Raw genomic sequence first — 23,652 nt, forward strand, 5'->3', positions numbered from 1 at the left:
CAAACAAAAAGTCATACTAAAGTAAAATAAAAATAAACTGGGAAAAATATTTCTACACATTTGTCAAAGGGTAAATTTTCTTAATATACAAAGAGCTTTATAATAATAGCTTGGAAGCACTGAAATTGAAGCTGTGATTAAAAATCTTCCAACAAATAAAGGCCCAGGACCAGATGGCTTCACAGGCGAATTCTATCAAACATTTACAAAAGAGCTAACACATATCCTTCTCAAACTCTTCCAAAATATAGCAGACGGAGGAACACTCCCAAACTCATTCTACGAGGCCACCATCACCCTGACACCAAAACCAGACAAAGATGTCACAAAAAAAGAAAACTACAGGCAAGTATCACTGATGAACATAGATGCAAAAATCCTCAACAAGATACTAGCAAACAGATTCCAACAGCACATTAAAAGGATCATACACTATGATCAAGTGGGGTTTATCCCAGGAATGCAAGGACTCTTCAATATATGTAAATCAATCAATGTGATATATCATATTAACAAACTGAAGAATAAAAACCATATGATAAGCTTATTAGAGGCAGAAAAAGCTTTCAAAAAATTCAACACCCATTTATGATAAAAACTCTCCAGGAAGTAGGCATAGAGGGAACCTACCTCAACATAATAAAGGCCATATATGACAAACCCACAGCCAACATCGTTCTCAATGGTGAAAAACTGAAACCATTTCCTCTAAGATCAGGAACAAGACAAGGTTGCCCACTCTCACCACTATTATTCGACATAGTTTTGGAAGTTTTAGCCACAGCAATCAGAGAAGAAAAAGAAATAAAAGGAATCCAAATTGTAAAAGAAGAAGTAAAACTGTCATTGTTTGCAGATGACATGACACTATACATAGAGAATCCTAAAGATGCTACCAGAAAACTACTAGAGCTAATCAATGAATTTGGTGAAGTAGCAGGATACAAAATTAATGCACAGAAATCTCTTGCATTCCTATACACTAATGATGAAAAATCTGAAACAGAAATTAAGGGAAACACTCCTATTTACCATTGCAACAAAAAGAATAAAATACCTAGGAATAAACCTAAGGAGACAAAAGACCTGTATGCAGAAAACTATAAGACACTGATGAAAGAAATTAAAGACAACACAAACAGATGGAGAGATACACCATGTTCTTGGATTGGAAGAATCAACATTGTGAAAATGACGCTACTACCCAAAGTAATCTACAGATTCAATGCAATCCCTATCAAACTACCAATGGCATTTTTCACAGAAATAGAACAAAAAATTTCACAGTTTGTATGGAAACACAAAAGACCCTGAATAGCCAAAGCAATCTTGAGAAAGAAAAATGGAGTTGGAGGAATCAGGCTCCCTGACTTCAGGCTATACTACAAAGCTACAGTAATCAAGACAGTACGGTACCGGCACAAAAACAGAAATATAGATCAATGGAACAGGATAGAAAGCCCAGAGATAAACCCACGCACATATGGTCATCTTATCTTTGATAAAAGAGGCAAGAATATACAATGGAGAAAAGACAGCCTCTTCAATAAGTGGTGCTGGGAAAACTGGACAGCTACATGTAAAAGAATGAAATTAGAACACTCCCTAACACCATACACAAAAATAAACTCCAGATGGATTAAAGACCTAAATGTAAGATCAGACACTATAAAACTCTTAGAGGAAAACATAGGAAGCACACTTTGACATAAATCACAGCAAGATCCTTTTTGACCCACCTCCTAGAGAAATGGAAATAAAAGCAAAAATAAACAAATGGGACCTAAAGAAACTTAAAAGCTTTTGCACAGCAAAAGGAAAGCATAAACAAGACGAAAAGACAACCCTCAGAATGGGAGAAAATATTTGCAAATGAAACAACTGACAAAGGATTAATCTCCAAAATATACAAGCAGCTCATGCAGCTCAATATCAAAAAAACAAACAACCCAATCCAAAAATGGGCAGAAGACCTAAACAGACATTTCTCCAAAGAAGATATAGATTGCCAACAAACACGTGAAAGGATGCTCAACATCACTAATCACTAGAGAAATGCAAATCAAAACTACAATGCGGTATCACCTCACACCAGTCAGAATGGCCATCATCAAAAAATCTAGAAACAATAAATGCTGGAGAGGGTGTGGAGAAAAGGGAACCCTCTTGCACTGTTGGTGGGAACGTAAATTGATACAGCCACTATGGAGAAAAGTATGGAGTTTCCTTAAAAAACTAAAAATAGAACTACCATATGACCCAGCAATCCCACTACTGGGCATATACCCTGAAAAAACTATAATTCAAAAAGAGTCATGTACCACAATGTTCACTGCAGCACTATTTACAATAGCCAGGACATGGAAGCAACCTAAGTATCCATCAACAGATGAATGGATAAAGAAGATGTGGCACATATATACAATGGAATATTACTCAGCCATAAGAAGAAATGAAATTGAGTTATTCGTAGTGAGGTGGATGGACCTAGAGTCTGTCATACAGAGTGAAGTAAGTCAGAAAGAGGAAAACAAATACCGTATGCTAACACATATATATGGAATCTAAAAAAAATAAAATAAAATGGTTCTGATGAACCTGGGGCAGGACAGGAATAAAGACGCAGATGTAGAGAACAGACTTGAGGACACGGGGAGGGGGAATGGTAAGCTGGGACGAAGTGGGAGAGTAGCATGGACATCCATACACTACCAAATGTAAAATAGATAGCTAGTGGGAAGCAGCCGCATAGCACAGGGAGATCAGCTCGGTGCTTTGTGACCACCTAGAGGGGTGGGATAGGGAGGGCGGGAGGGTGACGCAAGAGGGAAGAGATACGGGGATATATGTATATGTATAGCTGATTCACCTTGTTATACAGCAGAAACTATCACAACATTTTAAAGCAATTACATTCCAATAAAGATGTTAAAAAAAGTAATAGCTTGGAATTATGTGTTATTTGCCAGACACTGTGCTAAGCACAAGGATTATCTCATTTAATCTTAAGAACAATTCCTATCAAGTAGCATTGTTATTATTATTCCCATTTTATAGATGAGGAACCTGAAGTACAATGAAGTAACTAGACAGCAAAAGGTGAAGCCAAGGTTTGAACTGAGACTGTTAGGATTCAGAGTGGGTTCTTAACCACCAGGCTACATTTCAGTTCATAGAAGAAGACATACAAATGGTCAATCAACAGAAAAATGCTCAATTTCACTCCTAGTTAAAGAGATATAAATTGAGACAAGATTACACTTTCTACCTATTAGGATGGCAAAAATTAAACAGATGAAAACACCCAATATTTGAAGAAATAGGTATCCTCACATTGTAAGTAGGTGTATAAATTTGTGTAACTATTTGAGGGCAATTTTGCAATACCTATTAAAATTAAAAAATATGTACTCCCTTGATATTGCAATACGGCTTCTAGAAAATGTATTCAAAAGAAATATTTGAGAGACACATTCACAAAGATATTCACTACAGCTTTGTTTATAATAGGGTAAAAACTGGAAATAATCCAAATGTATAGTCTTTAAAAACGACATATTTAGGGCTTCCCTGGTGGCGCAGTGGTTGAGAATCTGCCTGCTAATGCAGGGGACACGGGTTCGAGCCCTGGTCTGGGAAGATCCCACATGCCGCGGAGCGGCTGGGCCCGTGAGCCACAATTACTGAGCCTGCGCGTCTGGAGCCTGTGCTCCACAACAAGAGAGGCCGCGATAGTGAGAGGCCCGCCCACCGCGATAAAGAGTGGCCCCCGCTTGCCACAACGGGAGAAAGCCCTCGCACAGAAACAAAGACCCAACACAGCCATAAATAAATAAATAAATAAAAATTTAAAACAAACAAACAAACAAAAAACCCGACATATTTAAACAATAGAATACTTGTAGTGGGGTGGGGGAGGAATGGACTGGGAGTTTGGGGTTAGTAGATGCAAACTATTACATAGGGAATGGATAAACAAGGTCCTTCCCTGTAGAGCACAGGGAACTATATTCAATATCCTGGGATAAACCATAATGGAAAAGAATATAAAAAATAATGTATATATGTGTATAACTGAGTCACTTTGCTGTACAGCAGAAATCAACATGACATTGTAAATCAACTATACTTCAACAAAAAAAATAAAGAATACTATAACTTAAAAAAAGAATAAGGCCCATCTATATATATTGGCACAGAAAAATGTTCAAGATGTATTTGTTCAACCTAAAAAGCAAGGAGAAATAGATAACTAAGATGTGATCTATCCATACAATGCCATACAATGGAATATTATTTGGTAGCAAAAAGAAACGATATACTGATACATGTTTTAACATGAATGACCCTTGAGAACATTACACTAAAATGAAAGAGGACCAAAAATATGTGACCCCATTTTAACGAAATGTCCAAAATAGGCAAATCTAGATATAGAGAAAGCAAATTAATGGTTGCCTATGTAGGGCACGGTGGGGCGGGGGGTTGGGGGGAATAGGAAGGGTTGGGGGATGATGGCTAAGGAGCTCAGTTTCTTTTCACGTAATGAAAATGTTCTAAAATTGACTATGAATACACTAAAAGCCACTGAATCATATATTTTATTTATTTATTTTTTTGTGGGATTTTAGTTCCCCGACCAGGGATTGAACCTGGGCCCTCGGCAGTGATAGCGCAGAGTCCTAACCATTGGACCACCAGGGAATTCCCTGACTCATATATCTTTACCCCACAGAAACTGTATATGAATTTTTAAAAGCTGCCCCTTTCTGAGGAAAGGCATTATAGGGAGCTTTCATTTTCTTTATGCTAGATTTTCTTTTTACAAATACATTAACACTCTTGAAAGCAAACAAAGTTAAGAAATCTTAAACTAAAATACAATGCCCAGAAGAAAAAGCAGTTGTAAAATGGAGGAAAGAAGAAGTCAGGAAGAGCAGACAGTCATGGAATCAGAGGGCAATACACGCCTTAAAAGGATCAATTTCAGAGCCATGTAGCACTGAAGCAAGGGCTGCATCGGGAGCAGGGAAGCGGGCTCAGGAAGATCACTACAAAGAACACAGGAAGATCACTACAAAGAGGACTCATGGGCAGAAAAGAAAGCTCATGGGTAGCTAACCATCCTCCTTTGTTGGAATATCAAATGCAAGGGATCAGGAGCTATGAAAAGGTCAAAGGGGCATCTCCAAGGCAAGAGGAAGATAAAGGCCTTCTTTTATGAATAAAGGCAAGTGAAGAACGATTAAATAAGCAGAGCTTAAAACAGTTAAGGAATCTCCTAGGTAACTGAATTTGTACTGTAGTAGAATGTTTCTTCAGACTTTGCTTTGAGGTATTAGGTTACACAGAAAGTGGTATTTTCCTTAATAAGCTTGTTTTTGGAAAAGGCACCATGAGAACATTGAGCTGTATGCATTATAGCTATACTCTATGGTATCCATATCTGCAGAAAAACCTAACTACAGGACTAAAGTTATCCTAAACAATCATCTTTTTTTCTTTTTTTTTCTGGCCACACTACGCGCTTGTGGGATCTTGGTTCCCTGACCAGGGACTGAACCCGCGCCCTCAGCAGTAGAGTGAAAGTGCCGAGTCCTAACCATTGGACTGCCACGGAATTCCCCTAAACAATAACCATTTAGATAATAGTGGCAGAGCTATAGCGTCAGGGAAGCAATTCACCTCCAAGGGGCCATGCTTGAATCCTCCATCTATTATGTACATAGCTTAAAAAAATACGAAAAGGACTATATGAAAAAATAACCATCCCCTGATCTTTTCCCACCCCACCAACTCTGATCCTTAGAGATGACTATTTTAATTCATTGGCTGTTTTTCTCACTTGGTGGTTACCTTTATAACTTGATTAATAATAAACTTATGCAGTTACTTTTTTTTTTTAGGAAGATAATCAAAGATATTTATTGCAACATTGGTTATGTTAATGTATATTTTTTAGATTTTTTTCATCCTAGTGCATCCAAGTTTTGAAAGGCTTGAAGCTGTACAAAGGTCTTCGTAGCATGTATTAACATGCAAAGGTGTTCATGATACATTACTCAGTGAAAAAAAAACAGGTGGCCAAAAAGCATGCATAGTATAATTCCAATTATGTTTAAAAGTAAATCTACATTTTTATTAATTGTAAAAGGTTGGAAGGTAATACCCAAACTATTAACAGTGATTATTTCTGGGAAGTAAAATTACGGCCTGATGGGGGGAGAACTTTTGCCTATTCTTTTTACGTTCTGTATTGCTTAATTTTTTGTTTTTCTGTTTTTTAAATATGTATTTATTTATTTATTTATTTATCTAGTTGCACTGTCTTAGCTGCAACAGGCGGGCTCCTTAGTTGTAGCTTGCTGGCTCCTTAGTTGTGTCATGTGGGCTTCTTAGTTGCTGCAGGCAGGCTCCTTAGTTGCAGCACGTGGGATCCTTAGTTGTAGCATGCAAACTCTTAGTTGCAGCACGCATGTGGGATCTAGTTCCCTGACCAGGGATCAAACCCAGGCCCCTGCATTGTGAGCACGGGGTCTTAACCACTGTGCCACCAGGGAAGTCCCTGTATTGTTTAGTTTTAATGTACATGTTACTATTATAATTTACATAAACACATGTTAAATCATTTTTGACTCACCACTTTCTGTAAAACAAAGTCTAAACTCCTTAGCTTTTTACTTAAAACACTCAACAATTTGTCTCCAAACCACTTTTGCCAATCTTTAAGAAATGTTTGAGGACAGAATTGAGTTTCACCTTCACTCTCCTACTTATACTCACTTAAGCCCAACTATTCTCACCAAATTTGCTCTCCTGTTTTCAACCTTTGGGACTGTCCTTTCCTTTGCTTGGAATGCTCTCCCTCCTTCTCTCTATTCACTAAAATCCAACCAAGCTATGAAGCTCAGATCAAGTAGCACTCACCCTCTCTTGAATTCCTATATTATATAATATAATATCTGATACTCAAGAAGTGATCATTATCGAATGAAGAGATGAATCTTCAAGTTTCTGTTTAGTTTTCTCATTTGTAAAATGGGGACATACTACTCATCATATTAGGTTATTGTGAGGATTATGATAATTATGAAAAGCACTTAACACAACACCAGAACATAGTAATTCATAGTTCAAAACAGCTGGCATTATGATTATCTTTTTTTCATCTATTGACATCTCCTCTCTCCATCTAGATGGTCAAATCCTGGATGACAGAAACAGCACACCATATATTCTAGCATCCTTCTTTAAACTCTGTGTAGTAGAGCCACTTCATATTTATTGTTAATGGTGACAATGAAGATTATGAAAGAAATATACCACTAACTTTCAAAGAAATAACAAATCACTTAGTCTGGAAAATACTATGACTTCATGGTACCAAGAATAACATATTAACATGGAATTATAATAGTAAAACATTACTGAGATGAAATATACAAATAAAACAATATGTTCTTTCTTCAGTGAAATCACAGAAAATAGGATAGGTCATTCCTAGAATTCTATTTTCAAAAACGTAGTCAATACTTACAAGATGCCAGACAATAGTAGGGAATTATTTACGGAAAACACCAGACGAATTTGGTTTAATATCTTGTTGGCAGATAACACATCATGCTTCTACAGAAGCTCCATGTGTTCTAGAATTTTGATGTAATAGGATTTTACATACTGTCATAAAACTAGAATGTTCTACTGCAAAGACATAGCAGGAATGACCAAGTCTTGTTATGTTTAGTTCCTCACATTGTTCCCGTTCCAAAATCACTGCTACATTACAGCCTTCAAATTTCAGTCAATTTACTGGCAGCTTGATTGGATCAGTTTCTGTTCCCACTTAATCCCACCTGACTGATATGATCTGGGTGGCATGGCACAGTGCCACTGAAACAACTGGAGTCACCTGACACAGTACATTACCCTAGAACAATAAAGTCAGATTGTTATTTTATCTTTGGAGGCCTAAAAATTATTTTTCTGAGCATGGCTTCTTGTTTAGTTTGTGTGTCTGCTCAGTACTTTATAGTTAAACCGACTTTGTCCCTCATCAGTGTGTAACTCTGTGTCCAGTAATTCAAGAAGTCAAAGTGTGAATCATTTAAATAAGATACATAGATGCCTTAAATATTTTATTTAAACTTAAAACTTGGGGGGAGGGATAAATTGGGAGATTGAGATTGACATAAACACTCTACTGTACATAAAATAGATAACTAATAAGGACCTACTGTGTAGCACAGGGAACTCAATACTCCATAATGGCCTATATGGGAAAAGAATCTAAATAAGAGTGGATATATGTACATGTATAACTGATTCACTCTGCTGTATACCTGAAACCAACACAACACTATAAGTCAACCACACCCCAACAAAAATTCTAAAAAAACCTTAAAACTTATATGTGTAACTAGTTCAGCATCTTTTTTTGAAGTATAATTGCTCTACAATGGTGTGCTAGTTTCTGATTTATAACAAAGTGAATCAGCTATACATATACACATATCCCCATATATCCTCCCTCTTGCGTCTCCCTCCCACCCTCCTTATCCCACCCCTCTAGGTGGACACAAAGCACCGAGCTGATCTCCCTGTGCTATACGGCTGCTTCCCACTAGCTATCTATTTTACATTTGGCAGTGTACATATGTCCATGCCACTCTCTCACTTCATCCCAGCTTACCCTTCCCCCTCCCCGTGTCCTCAAGTCCATTCTCTACATCTGCGTCTTTATTCCTGTCCTGCCCCTAGGTTCTTCAGACCATTTTATTTTTTTTAGATTCCATATATATGAGTTAGCCTATGGTATTTGTTTTTCTCTTTCTTACTTCACTCTGTATGACAGACTCTAGGTCCATCCACCTCACTACGAATAACTCAATTTCGTTTTGTTTTATGGCTGAGTAATATTCCATTGTATATATGTGCCACATCTTCTTTATCCATTCATCTATTGATGGACACTTAGGTTGCTTCCATGTCCTGGCTATTTTAAATAGAGCTGCAACGAACACTGTGGTACATGACTCTTTTTGAATTATGGTTTTCTCAGGGTACATGCCCAGTAGTGAGATTGCTAGGTCGTATGGTAGTTCTATTTGTAGTTTTTTAAGGAAACTCCATACTGTTCTCCATAGTGGCTGTATCAATTTACATTCCCACCAACAGTGCAAGAGTGTTCCCTTTTCTCCACACCCTCTCCAGCATTTATTGTTTCTAGATTTTTTGATGATGGCCATTCTGACCGGTGTGAGATGATACCTCATTGTAGTTTTGATTTGCGTTTCTCTAGTGATTAGTGATGTTGAGCATCCTTTCACGTGTTTGTTGGCAATCTGTATATCTTCTTTGGAGAAATGTCTATTTAGGTCTTCTGCCCATTTTTGGATTGGGTTGTTTGTTTTTTTGATATTGAGCTGCATGAGCTGCTTGTATATTTTGGAGATTAATCCTTTGTCGTTGCTTATTTGCAAATATTTTCTCCCATTCTGAGGGTTGTCTTTTCGTCTTGTTTATGCTTTCCTTTGCTGTGCAAAAGCTTTTAAGTTTCATTAGGTCCCATTTGTTTATTTTTGTTTTTATTTCCATTTCTCTAGGAGGTGGGTCAAAAAGGATCTTGCTGTGATTTATGTCGTAGTGTGTTCTGCCTATGTTTTCCTCTAAGAGTTTTACAGTGTGCAGTTACTTTTTATATTTATTAATTCTAGGCATTTAAAGAATTTACGTCTCTTACTCATCACACATCCCTTATCCCATCTTCCCAATTTTATTTTTAAAATTTTTTAAATATTTAAATATTCATTTATTTATGGCTGCATTGGGTCTTTGTTGCTGCGCACGGGCTTTCTCTAGTTGTGGCAAGTGGGGGCTTCTCTCCGTTGCGGTGCACGGGTTTCTCATTGTGGTGGCTTCTCTTGCTGTGGAGCACTGGCTATACGCGCATAGGCTTCAGTATCTGTGGCACACCAGCTCAGTAGCTGTGGCTTGCGGGCTGTAGAGCGCAGGCTCAGTACTTGTGGCGCACGGGCTTAGTTGCTCTGCGGCATGTGGGATCCTTCCGGACAAGGGTTCAAACCCATGTCCCCTGCATTGGCAGGCGGATTCTCAGCCACTGCGCCACCAGGGAAGTCCCTCCCATCTTGCTAATTTTAATAAACCAATAAACAACATTCACATTACTGTCATTCTGTAAATGTTCATTATATAGTATCTTTTAAACATTAAAGATGGAGGTGCACAGTTTTTCCTTTGATTCCAATCATTTATTCTTTACAGCCAAGTTAAAGTCTAATTTTCATTTGTACCTTTAACTAGATGACTGGAAAATATATGAATATAAAGCCACCACAAACGCAACAGGTCTCACTATTAGGAAGTTATTTCCTTGTACTTGGCCTAAATTTTTTTTTCCTCCTCATGGTAGGAAGAGAAGATCATCTGAAGGAGAAGACACCCAGACACACAAGGGAAACCTATTAATGGTAAATTGCATACCTACGTGCAAATAAACTACCTCAGATCCTTTGTGGTACAAATAAACATCACACTGAATAAACTTAAGAATAGTTGACCATCATCATGGTCTGTGATTGTAAATGGCAAAATGTCTTATTTAGCTTTTCCACATTGGAGTGGAATGGAGGATGTTTCCTACTTAATGTAAATAAATAAATAAATAGTGAGAAGTGAAATAAATTTTCATTTATCCAGAATTTTAAAATCCAAAATCCTAAAACAGAAAATTCCCCACCGATTTTTTTTCTAAATTGATATCTATAATGATGGTCAAAGCATGCTAAGTGTTTTATGAATTGTGAAAGTTTAATTATTCCCAGTCAAGTTTGCATTATATTTCTGTTTTTTATAAACGTCTTTTTTATTTTAACATTTTTTGGCATATTTCTTTTCAGTCCTTTTTTTTAAAAAAGATATTTATTTATTTATTTATTTGGCTGCATTGGGTCTTAGTTACAGCATGTGGGGTCTTCGTTGTGGCCTGTGGGATCTTTAGTTGAGGCATGTGGTATCTTTTAGTTGCGGCATGTGAACTCTTTAGTTGCGGCACGTGAACTCTTTAGTTGCGGCACGCAGGCTCTTAGTTGCAGCGTGCAGGAACTAGTTTCCTGACCAGGGATTGAACCTAGGCCCCCTGCATTGTGAGGGCGCAGAGTCTTAACCACTGGACCACCAGGGAAGTCCCTGCATTATATTTCAATTCACTGAAAATGGTCATTGCTATGGTGAGCAAATTAAATAGCCAGCAATTCAGTTAAACTAGAACCCCATTCCCCTCTTTTCATGTATTTGGATAAGTATGATTATTCTGTACAAATGTCACAGAAATGGAAAGGTCTGATACTCACACTTGGCATACAGACAGTCCATCATTGACTGCACTAAATCCAGTTTGGCTTTAATGGAAAAGTTGATAAAGTTGGTATCGACCAGGATGTGGTAAGGTGGGCCCAGCTGTGTGTTATATTGGAAGAATAAGCAGGAAGGGTGTTGGGGGCTGAAAGAAAAAGAAACAAAACACAAAGTAATGTCTACACTGATATTTGGTATTAACAAAAAAAAGAAGTCTCTGCTTGGAACAGTTTGTTCCTTTTTCCTTTCATTGGAAATAAATCCTAATAAATCCTGTGATGATATATCCATCACCAATCTAGAGCAAATAAGAAAAATAAGAAAAATGTGATGAGGTTTCATAAAGTTAAGTGTATTTATTTAAAAGGAATGAACTTTATCCTGAAAATATGCCCTTACTACTTTTTGGTGACACATTCTCTCTTTTATGAAATGCTGGTATGTTAAAACAATGGCAATTATTTCTTTTGAAAGATTCTTGGCAAAGAAAAAAAAATGATCCTAGATTTAATCCCCAGTATTTTAGGGAAAATTTTACTGCTCCATGAAGTCCAAAAACCTTCAAACCATTAGAAGTGGTATATACTCATCAATAACACTTTCATTTGCATAGCTTCATTTGTACAGTTGTGCCAGACCGACAAATGACTGAGCAAATCAGTTCAGGGAAAGCCTGAATTTCTATGAGGTCTACAGTTTTAGAATCTTTCTTCTAGTTTTAAAGGAAAACTTGAAATTTTTGATTACTCACACTTCTCTTTCCTTGAGTGCACTGGGATCTTTCTTTTCTTTCTTCTTCGGTTTTAATCTATCTTTTTCCTTACTAGGAAAAAAAGTAAATTCAATGTAGGGGAGAAGAAAAAACCATAGCAGTTATAACCTCATGAAAATTAAAAGTTTCTTCTTCTTTTTTTTTTTGTCTACAAAGGAAATTCTACTTTGTGACTTCATTATATTAATATCAGCATACACTTTTTGAGCACGAATAACTGTGTGGGAAGTAGCCTGGAATTAACACAATTAATCAGTAAAACATAATTAAAATTTAAAACCATTAGCTAATGATCCATAAAAATTGTTAATGGATAAATAAATGTTGGTTAGATTATTATTTCTTTCTTAGTCAGAAGCTCTCCTATCAAGGATCAAAATCCACTTCCAAGCAGTGGGTAAATAGGCTGACATTTATCTTCTAAAGACTGAGATGCTTCAACAGCAGGAGGAAAAGGGTTCCCCTACATGTCTCTTAAAAAGCGCTAAAATGTGACAATATATATACAAAATTTAACTTTAACTAGAAACAGAATATTATTAGTGGGGCAAATTTCCTTAAAATTACATAATAAATACATACTAAAGGCCAAGAATACAATTTAATAACAAATGAAGGCTCTAATGACCACTCACTCCTTGGTTCTGAGGCTCTGAAACACAATGAAGTCTAGTCCTTATTTAATAACTCAGTCCATTGTTCACTGAAGCAGGCAAGCTGTTTAGTTCCTCCTTATAATAGGGAATATCATTCTACTCGCTTCTTCCACAGTCATAAATCTTCTTATAAGATTTATAAAGTGGAGACATCTATGTATTTTCCCATTTTTTCTTTCAAAAATACTTGAGTTGTCAGGTGCTGGTACAGCCATGGTCTCTGACCTCACCGCCTTTCAAAAATTATAACAAACCTTTTTTCCTGGGGAATGTAGCAGTGTAATGGCAAGAACATAGAGATAATCCTACCTACCTCACAGAACTGTTAGGAGGCTTAAATGCGATATGGCAGATACAGTATATAAAAACGGTGGTACAAATTGAACACTTAGATGTTGAATTCCCATCCCATTCACCAGTGTACTTGCTCATCAGCTAAGTGACTGCTATACTTTATTACCCTATACTATATAAATCCAAGACACAATAATATCAAAACTAAACACAAAACAACAACAAAAACTTTTACTACTTATCCCCTCGTGACTTCTACATCTCCGGGCAGTCTATGAACCCAGTTGATTCCAGACACTCACAGCCTCTGATCTCTGAGACTAAGCATTCGCTTCATGGTCGCATACTTCCGTGTTTTCTTTTGTTTCCCCTTAAAACAAAAATTTTACAGTTAAAAGAGCTGGAAATACATTGCATCTTCTTGAGTTCCTTTTCTTTTGTCCACACCCCTCTTCCCTCAAATACGCAACTCTTCTTATTCTAGCTGCCTCAACCCAGCGCTCTCCCCACTCGCTAGAGCATAACAGGCACCACTCCAAGCAGTTTAAAAGCTAAGATCAGAATGAAAATAAGCAAGGGGAATGTTGTGGAAATTTGGCCAATGGCTACTCCCTCAATCTCTGTCCCAAACGTGGTCTAACAATGCCCCTTCTCGGACCCTCGTCTCTCACCATGTTCACGCCGCACTGCTGTTTCTTCCGGGATCACCAGCAGCGCGACACTTTTGCGTCAGCCGTATAGCGCTTCCGGCAAAGGATAGCCCGGAAGCGGAAGCCGTTTTGGGAAACGGAAAAGCCGCAAGCCGGTTCCCGTCCAAGGCCGGGTTTTGTACTGGGTTCTCTTGGGGAGGGTCGAAGGACGGTTTTCTGCTGGTGCTGCAGTCGCCTCCCAAGGTAGCAGAGCTGGGACTTCGCCGTGCTGCATCCCCTGCTCGGGTAATGTTTCTCTCTCGCATCTGTGCAGCACGGGGCAGAGCCCAGAGGACCTGCCCGCACTAGAGTTCCAGGGAGAGGTAGGACAAGGGTAGGGGGGACGAAATTCTGGGTTGCCCAGTAGCTCGGGGAAACACATTCTCCTCATCTTTCAGCGCTGGGGCATCAGGTCTTTATCATGCTACTCGGAGGCTCTGGTTCCTACTTGGTTCTCCCAGCCGGCATTGTGCCTGGTGTAGCCAGGTGGACGATCCTCATGATTCTCCCCCGAGTGATTACCGTGTATTCATCTCGGTGAAGCGAGGGATGGAGCAGCGTTTGAGGGCCTTCTTTAGATTGTCTCTAGAAAATTGAGGCATAAGTTTGTATATGTTACTAGTTACCAAGCCAGGAAAATGTTGGGAAATAATTAACATGTATTGTGAAGGCTTGGTGTGTCATCTCTAATGGAAAAGGTAGAGTTTTTGAGAACAAAAAGGGAAAGATAGCTTCCATTTTTTGAGTACCTCCTAGGTACTCTGGTGGTTCTTAACCTTTCGGAGATCCATGGAATATTCTTTAACAAATGGGTACACATACAACATTTGTCATACAATTATGAGACTCGTGGACTCTGAAGCCCATCCGTGAACCCTCTAGGTATCTGCGCTTAAAGTTAAGAACCCCGATCTTACATATTGTATTTGGCACTTTAATTATATTACCTTCTTTGACCTTCACAATAACTTCAGTACCCTCTTTTTACATTGGGGAAGCTGAGGCTCAGACTTTGTTCAGGGGTTTGTTTGGGTCTGTTTGATTCCAAAGTCTGTACTTATTGCACAAAGCTGTCCTAGTGTTTGAAATCCAAAAAGGTTATGAGGTTAAAAAAAAAAACAACTGACCATTGCAGCATAAGCCTTACTATGAAATATAGGGTATTAACATGAAATTTGGAGTCTGACTGATGGAATTAAAAATCCCTGTTCTGCCTCTTACTAGTTGTATGTAATTGGGTGATTTTATCTGTGCTTCAGATTCTTTACCTGTAAAATGAATAGTATCTGTCTTACAGGGATGTAATCAAGACTAAATTAGTTGAAGTATGAAGTTCCTAGCATGACTAAACCCTATTAAAGTGTTTTCTGTTATTGTTGTGTGTCTTCTGTCAGAGTATGCCAATTGTGTATTTTAATATAGTTGCTCAATTTGGAACTTGAATGTGTTAATAACCTCAAAAACTTTATTACATTTTCAGTTCTTGAAAAGCTCAATTGCAGGGTGATTTCTTGTGTTGATTTGAGTAGACAGTTTTCTTCCTACTTCTGCTTTCCCTTTTAGGCATGCATGCATTTAGATAGCTTTGTAGGGCACATATCTGACTTTGTAGGCTCTGAATTTTTGATATGGAAATAATTTTATTATGGAAGCATCTACAGATACTGTATGTGCCTCTTGCTTTACCCCATTTGTCGTTACTAGAAGTTCCTAATCTTTCGGGAACAGCCTTTCTGCCAAGCTGTCATGGTGATATGATAGCCACCACTTTTTCGACGCATTAGAACCTCTTGGTGATTAGGCAATAAGCTTCTTTTTTTTTTTTTTAGTTTATTTATTTTATTTATTTATTTTTGGCTGTGTTGGGTCTTCGTTGCTGGGCGCGGGCTTTCTCTAGTTGCGACGAGTGGGGGCTACTCTCCTTTGCGGTGAGCGGGGATCTCATTGCGGTGGCTTCTCTTGTTGCGGAACATGGACTCTAGGTGCACGGGCTTCAGTAGTTGTGGCACGTGGGCTCAGTAGTTGTGGCTCGCGGGCTCTAGAGCTCAGGCTCAGTAGTTGTGGCGCACGGGCTTCGTTGCTCCGCGGCATGTAGGATCTTCCCGGACCAGGGCTTGAACCCGTGTCCCCTGCATTGGCAGGCGGATTCTTAACCACTGCGCCACCAAGGAAGCCCAATAAGCTTCTTAAGTAAACATGATTGGTGTGTTTATTTTGAACATTTGGAGACTGATTAGTGTTATATATAGGTTCAGAGGGAAAATTGCATATAATTAAATAGTCATTTGCATTTAAATTCAGGCATTGACAGAAAAACACTCTCTTGGTAATGTGTACCCTGAATTTTGGAATTCACGAACAATAATACATTTAAAAAAAAAAACAAGCAGTTTGTAATATCTATTCTGAGACTTTTCTGATTTCCTTGATTGTTAAAACTTGATAGGGAGCTAAATTAGTGTAGGAACACCATGGGGGATGAGACCATACTTAGAAAAATGTTTTGTTGCATTGTAATTTTGTTGCAATCTGAGATTCTTATGGTCTAAGGTTAAAGTACTCAGATATTCTATAGCATATTTTGATGGTGATGGGAGAGGGAGATGGTGTTGCTTTGTGTTGGGTGGGAGCAGAAAGTAACTGCTTTTGATTACATACTTGTGAGAAAAAGAAATAATTTTAGTCCTTCTCAGTAGTCAAGAGGTTGTTTTGTACTTTTCTGCAGTCTTGAAGAGAAAGAATTGTTCAAGGCAGTCGACCCACAGTTTGAACACATAATTGGGCTTGGACTTCATTCCATTCACTAATTGGTCTAACTTACTAATGTTAAGTTGTTAACAAATTTCTATATAAAATTTTGGATGATGAAAGATTCCAACATCTTGTATTTCAGTGTTAGAAAGTTAGAGGTAGATTCACTTTTGTGGCCATTAAGAGAAAAATAAATTCACAGATATTTTCTTCCTTTTCAAGTTACAGTTTTTACACTTATTTTTATGTCTCATGTGATACGAGTTTTTCTCCCAGCAAATGTTAGTTGCTGTTAGTTATTTTTCAGTTAGCTTGACTGCCTCTAAATATGGTAGCATGATATGTGTACAGCATTCCCTACTCCTAAGGTATCGATATTGAATTGGTTCGTAAGGATACCTCAGAAGTACATTACCGCTGCATGTTCATTCATTCAGAAGGCATTTATTGGGGGCCCATTCTGCTACAGGTAATGTGCTGGTTACTCTTAAAAAGTTCAGGCCTGTATTGGAGAAAGACTTGTGAACAGATAAATTATGGTAGGTGGTTGAACAGGTATGCAAATTGAAATATTTTAGAAGAATTATTCTACTTGTTCATCTTTCTGGTAGTGGTTCAGGGCAGAGTAGTGTTGTGTAATATTTATTTAACAGTGTAACATACCATATAACAGATCAAATTTTATGACCTTAATGGATTCTAGTAAATCAATTTACCTTTTAAATGACTTTAGTCATTAAATAGCTTAGGTGTACATTTTAGTTATCTTTCTTTGGTTTCTTTGCTTTTTGAAGGGTTTATGAATGTTTAGCCTTCACTAATATTCTTTTGTATAGTAGTTTCCAAAGTTTTGAGGTTGTTTAACCTTATTGCAGTGTGTGGGTATGTGTGAGCATGCCTGAGAATTGATATGGTGTTATGTCACCATGCCATTTTCCTGAAGGGACTCTTGAAGCCTGTACTACAAATTGTGGTTTAATAGAAAGAGGTGAGTATCGTTTAGATATTAGAAACCAAACAGTTATGGTAGCTATATGTCTTGTCATTTAGCCTGAATTGGAAACAGTACCATATGATTTTAATATGAATTTTTGTTACCTTGAATAGTTGAGGAATTGGTATCATGTTTTTCAGAGCTTTTAGCTGAAGCATTCATTTCAGTGCAGTTTGCCTGTTGGTGTTGAGATGCTAATTATCAACATCTGTTCATTGTATTTTTTAAAATTAATTAATTAATTACTTTATTTTTGGCTGCGTTGGGTCTTCGTTGCTGCGCGTGGACTTTCTCTAGTTGCCGTGAGTGGGGGCTGCTCTTCGTTGCGGTGCACGGGCTTCTCATTGCGGTGGCTTCTCTTGTTGCGAAGCATGGGCTCTAGGCACGCGGGCTTCAGTAGTTGTGGCACGTGGACTCAGTAGTTGTGGCTCACAGGCTCTAAAGCACAGGCTCAGTAGTTGTGGCACATGGGCTTAGTTGCTCCGTGGCATGTGGGATCTTCCCGCACCAGGGCTTGAACCTGTGTCCTCTGCATTGGCAGGCGGATTCTTAACCACTGTGCCACCAAGGAAGTCCTGTTCATTGTATTTTTTAAAATACTAACAATAAATTTTAAAAAATTATTTATTTGTCTGTTTGTTTACTTATTTATTTGGCTGTGCTGGGTCTTTAGTTGCGGCACACGGGATCTTTTGATTGCTGCAAACTCAGTTGCGGCATCTGGTTCCCACTAGTTGTGGGATCTAGTTCCCTGACCAGGGATCTAACCCGGGTCCCCACATTGGGAGCATGGAGTCTTAGCCACTAGACCACCAGGGAAGTCCCACAATAAATTTTATTAAAAGATTGAATGGTTTACTAATGATTTTGAGATCCCTTCCTGCTTAGGTACTCTAAGATCTTATACAATATCCCTGTGTAGTTTCTACTTTCTCTTCCCAAGGCATATCCATCTATTTTTATCCTTTAACTAATGCTAGTTCCTTTTGGACTAGCCTTAAAGACAAAGTGAAATAAAACACTTTAAAAAGCATTTAAATTACATTTCTGTTTTGAAAAATTGGGATTGGTTTAAGTAGATGACCTGTCTTTATGCTTCTGTATGTCTGCAAGGCCATCTGATTCCACTAGAACGATACAAGGAACATGAATTTGGTACCCCACATAACCCACCCAACAGACACTAAGCCCACTACTCATAGAAACCTACTAGCCATACTTAATTCTCTGTCTTTTTTTGGTGCTTGTATAAGCTCCCATGTCCACCCCAAGAACTTTGACAAAGCAAGAGAAAACACAAGTGCTAGTAAAAGTAATTACATAGTAAAAGTTGCTTTTACATTTTAAAGTTCCTTAAATGCTAGCATACTGTGGATATACAAGTGCAGAGGATTCTTTTGGTTGATCTCCCCACCTCCCTACCCCTGGCATCCATTTCCTCCTTCCTCCTAACAGATTTTTTTCCATGTATTCACTTTCCTCCCTTGCAGCCACGTGCTTCAGGGAAAGCCAACCACATCTTCACGCCAAAGGATGGGGCTGGTTGGCTAAGAATAATTCCATCCGTCTTTACCAGTCTCTAATTTAGGAAAGAAAATGTAATTCAATCTTGGTCAATGACGTGTGAGAGATTAAGTTTGCTGTAGGCTTCTGGAAAAGTCCTTCCTATGCTTTCATTGTATTTTCTATTCATTATTCTTTTTGATCAGAGATCAGGTAAAGATAATCTAAGAATATACAAAATACATTTTCTGTTGTGTCCCCTTGTTTTTATCCAGAGATCCAGCCCAGGTTATTTTAAACCCCTGTCTTGTCCACTTAGGGAAGTTTAACTCCAAGGATACCCCTTGGTGTATGTAGTGAAACTGTTAGGAAAACAGTTAAAACCTCCCAAGTGTGATCTAGTTTTTCATATCTTGGTGAAGAAGGAAACCCAGCTGGGCTGCATAAATGGTTTATATCCGTAGAAAAGAAACAAAAAGATTTTGAAAAAACGTTTTAACCAAGCATTACCTAAACTGGGGCAGTGACTTGGGAGGCATGATCAGAATCCTAAGGGGGAGTGAGAATGTAAAGTGGGGAACCATATGTACTTTTTTTTAAAAACCAGATTTTATGTTGGAATAATTTTAAGTTCATAGAAAAAGATGCAAAATAGTACAGCAAGTTTCTGTATACCTTTCACTCAGATCTCTCCCTAATGTTAACGTCTTACATAATCGTGGTACATTTTGTCACATCTAAGAAATTAACATTGGTATGACATTGGACTACAGACTTTATTTAGATTTCATAAAGTTTTCCACTAATATCCTTTTTCTGTTCCAGGATACCACACTGCATTTAGATCACGTGTAATTTTGATAAATTAGGGTTTCCAGTGAGCTTTTTCTGTGCCATGTACATGGTCCAATAATCCCCTCTGACCAGTGCTGAGGACAGAAAGTCACTGACCATGAGAATAAACAATACCACATAGGTAGTGTTTTGTAGCCTTTGATTCCCAGAGCACTGTCAACTCAGTGGGAGAGTTGGCTTTGCTCCCAGGAGGGTGGTGTGAAGTTTCCTGAGAAGCTTAAGAGCTGTTCCTGATTGAGGGTCCCTTCCCAGCCTCCACTAACACTGTGTGTTCACCTCATAGATTTTACTATATGGAACTATCACCAATTATTTACTTGTCTGTCTTCTTTACTAGTTTGTTTCTAAGGGGTCAGGGACTATCTTATTTTGGAATCCTAAGCATCCAACATATTGCTTGGCATGTAATGGGTTCTTTTTTTTTATTATTATTTGTTTATTTTTGGCTGTGTTGGGTCTTCGTTGCTGTGTGCAGGCTTTCTCTAGTTGCGGTGAGCGGGGGCTACTCTTCGTTGCAGTGCGTGGGCTTCTCATTGCTGCGGCTTCTCTTGTTGCAGAGCACGGGCTCTAGGCGCATGGGCTTCAGTGGTTGTGGCTCATGGGCTCTAGAGTGCAGGCTCAGTCAGTAGTTGTAGTGCACGGGCATAGTTGCTCCGTGGCATGTGGGATCTTCCCACACCAGGGCTCGGACCCATATCCCCTGCATTGGCAGGGGGATTCTTAACCACTGTGCCACCAGGGAAGCCCCACATAATAGGTTCTTAATACACATTTGAAGAAATTAATAAACACTTGTTTGGTAACATTGATTATTAGGTCAACAGAGGTTTTGTTTTGAATACCATAAGTGTTGAGTTTCTCCTTCAAATTGAGCCATCTTAAGTTGCCATTTCTGTGGCTAGTTGAGTTTTTCTTCCCAGAATCTTAAACAAAGAACTATAAAGTATTCATTTAAGGTTCCTCTTTCTTCTGATTATATAAGTAATTTATTTTCCTTAAAAAATAAGAGTAGAACTGAAAGTAATAGATGGTAGTAGAGTTAGAAATTGTGTTAGCTTTTGAGTATATGTGTGACAATTCCAGTTTCACCACACTGGGCTGTAGATCTGGCTCTTTGCCTGCCACTTCATGCACAGTTAATGATATAAAAACTTCCTAGACTTATTGAGGGAGACGGCTTGTCAGATTCAGAGAATTAGTTTAAAATTTTTCCTGTTACAGCCAAGATTCAGTGGCCCAGGGTCACCTAAGCATAAAAGCTGCCATGGTATGGGAACACAGGGGCCTGTTCTAAATCTGTGGATCGGGCACAGTAGAGTCAGTTTGGTAAATAGAAAAAACATCAGGGTAGGAAGGAGTTGTAAATTAAAGCTGCTGTTTTCTTGATTTAGAGTAAAGACTGTGACAGGGGCATAGATGAGCCAGTCTTCTATTTTGTTTTTCTCCAGACATCCCATGAAATTACAAAATGAGCAATGATAATTTCTTGTTTCATTTCTCCCTGTTTTACTAACATTAGCTTTATATACCTTTCTCCTACTTTCTTTGAACTATTCTGTATTCCAGGGGGCATAGAATAGTTTTAGATATACTATTCATTTAATTTTGAGTCTGAAGAACTCTGGATTATTTTAAAGAGACTGATGTAATGGAATCCAAGTTGAATTAAGAAATGTAGAATTACTTTTAAAAACAAGCATCAGGGATCCAGAAATTTTATGTCATTTGAGGAGAACTGAGGGACTAAGATCTTGCCTACATTTAGAAATGCCGTTTATTAGATTGAAGAAGTGGAACATCTGTTAAAAGATTAAAATCTTTCCAATTCTGAAATAGACTATAACTTAAATAGTGGTTGTTAATGTGGGAAGTTGATTTTGAAAGAAACAAAGGGATAATAAAACTGTGTGACTAATTATGAGATAAATGGAATGCAGATGTTTCTTTAAAAATCTTGTTTAAAACTTTGACAGTGGATTTCCCTGGTGGCACAGTGGTTAAGAATCCACCTGCCAATCCAGGGACATGGACTCGAGCCCTGGTCCGGGAAGATCCCACATGTCGCGGAGCAGCTAAGCCCGTGCTCCACAACTACTGAGCCTGCGCTCTGGAGCCCGTGTGCTGCAACTACCGAAGCCCGCACGCCTAGAGCCCGTGCTCCGCAACAAAGAGTAGCCCCTGCTTGCCCCAGCTAGAGAAAGCCCGAGTGCAGCAACGAAGACCCAACGCAGCCATAAATAAACAAACAAACAAACAAATAAATAAATAAATAAAAATTTTAAGAAAACTTTGGCAAGAGATTTTCTTATGCAAAACTTTTAGGTAAAACTTATAGAAGAAAATCTTTGTGACGTTGAGTTAAGCAAAGAATTTTTTAAAGAAATAAGACATGAAAAAGCACAAACTATAAAAGGAAGAAAAAGGTTAATAAGTTGGATTTCATCAAGTTAGGAAAATTAGAAACTTTTACTCTTTAAACAACACTGTTAAGAAAATGAAAAAGCAAGCCACAGAAAATATTTGCCGAATGTATAGCTAATAAAGGACTTGTATTCAGAATTTATAAAGAACTCTTACAACTCAGTAGTAAGAAGACAGCTCAGTTTTTTAAAATGGCAGAAGATTTGGATACCAAAGAAGCTTTATAAATAGCCAACAGGCCCATGAAAAGATATTCAATATTGTTAGTCCTCAGGGAAATTAAAAGCACAGTGAGATACCACTTCACACCTATTAGAATGGGTAAAATTTAAAAGATTGATAATACCAAGCATAAGTGTGTATAGTAACTGGACCTCTCATACATTGCTGGTGGAAGTGCAAGGTGGTACAGCCACTTTGGAAAACAGTTTGGCAGTTTCGTGTAGATTAAATATATACTAACCACGTGACCTAGCAATCCCACTCTTAGCTGCTTACCCAAGAGAAATGAAAACGTGTGTCCACATTACACTTGTACTTGAATGTGTACCCATAATAGCCCCAGCCTGGATAGAATGTCCTGTACTGGTGAGTGGATAAACAAATTGTTGTACGTCCACATAATGGATGACTACTGGCAGCAGTAAAGGGGAATGAACAACTGATACAAGTAATGGCATGTATGGAGCTCAAAAGTGTTGTGTCACACACAAAAGACTACATTTTCTATGTGATGTCATTTCTGTGGCATTCTGTAAAAGGCAAAATTATAGCAAAAGAAGGTACATCAGTGGGGGTGGAGGAGGGGGCTGACTGCAAAGGATCATGAGGGAACTTTTGGGGATGATGAAATGTTCTGTATCATGATTGTACTTTATATCATAACCTTATACAGTTGTCAAAACTCTTAATTGTATGCTCTAAATTGGTGACTTACTAGATATAAATTATACTTCAGTGAAACTGATTTTGAAAAGAGATTTGACAAGAGATTTTTTTTTTTAACCAGTGATTTATATAGGATTAGAGAATGGATTTAAATTAGTTTGGATCTGAATTTGTTCTAGGCATTAAAATAATTTTGAAATAATAATATCACTGAACTGAGTTGCAAAGAGCTTACTAGTTACCAGTGTTGGGTCAAGTTTAGGTTAATATTATTAATGAAAATAGATGGAAATAAAATACAAATTTTATTTGAAGAAGTTGCTAGATCAGAGAATGAGAGTTCTAAATAACTAAGGAAAAAAAACTTGAGGGCTGATTTTGAATTCCCCCTCTGGCCTAAATCTTTACTCGGTCTAATACAGTTGACCATCAATTTCTAGAAATAGTCACTTCCTT

The 23,652-nt window shown here is 38.0% G+C and overlaps 2 protein-coding genes across 9 annotated transcripts in view; one reads left to right on the top strand and one right to left on the bottom strand.

The window, feature by feature from the left end:
• FCF1 (FCF1 rRNA-processing protein) overlaps positions 1 to 13,901 on the bottom strand; it is an 18,919-nt gene extending 5,018 nt beyond the window's left edge. Inside the window, exons 1-4 of the mRNA XM_082383982.1 lie at positions 13,767 to 13,901; positions 13,398 to 13,465; positions 12,125 to 12,196; positions 11,370 to 11,518 (exon numbers count right to left, since the gene is read on the bottom strand). Coding sequence (XP_082240108.1) covers positions 11,370 to 11,518; positions 12,125 to 12,196; positions 13,398 to 13,465; positions 13,767 to 13,769 — 292 coding nt within the window. The 5' untranslated portion in view covers positions 13,770 to 13,901. The remainder of the gene's footprint in view (positions 1 to 11,369; positions 11,519 to 12,124; positions 12,197 to 13,397; positions 13,466 to 13,766) is intronic.
• Positions 13,897 to 23,652, top strand: part of AREL1 (apoptosis resistant E3 ubiquitin protein ligase 1) — a 47,502-nt gene continuing 37,746 nt past the window's right edge. For 6 of the 8 annotated variants that reach the window (XR_014242288.1, XM_082383878.1, XM_082383883.1 and 3 more), the window contains exon 1: positions 13,970 to 14,107. The gene's annotated coding sequence lies outside the window, so the exon portion shown is untranslated. Of the gene's footprint in view, positions 14,108 to 23,652 lie in introns of all 8 variants that reach the window. The other 2 variants (XM_082383880.1, XM_082383879.1) reach the window with 2 other exon arrangements.

This window comes from Balaenoptera borealis, assembly GCF_965194805.1.
Source record: "Balaenoptera borealis genome assembly, chromosome: 3".
Lineage (NCBI taxonomy): Eukaryota > Metazoa > Chordata > Mammalia > Artiodactyla > Balaenopteridae > Balaenoptera > Balaenoptera borealis.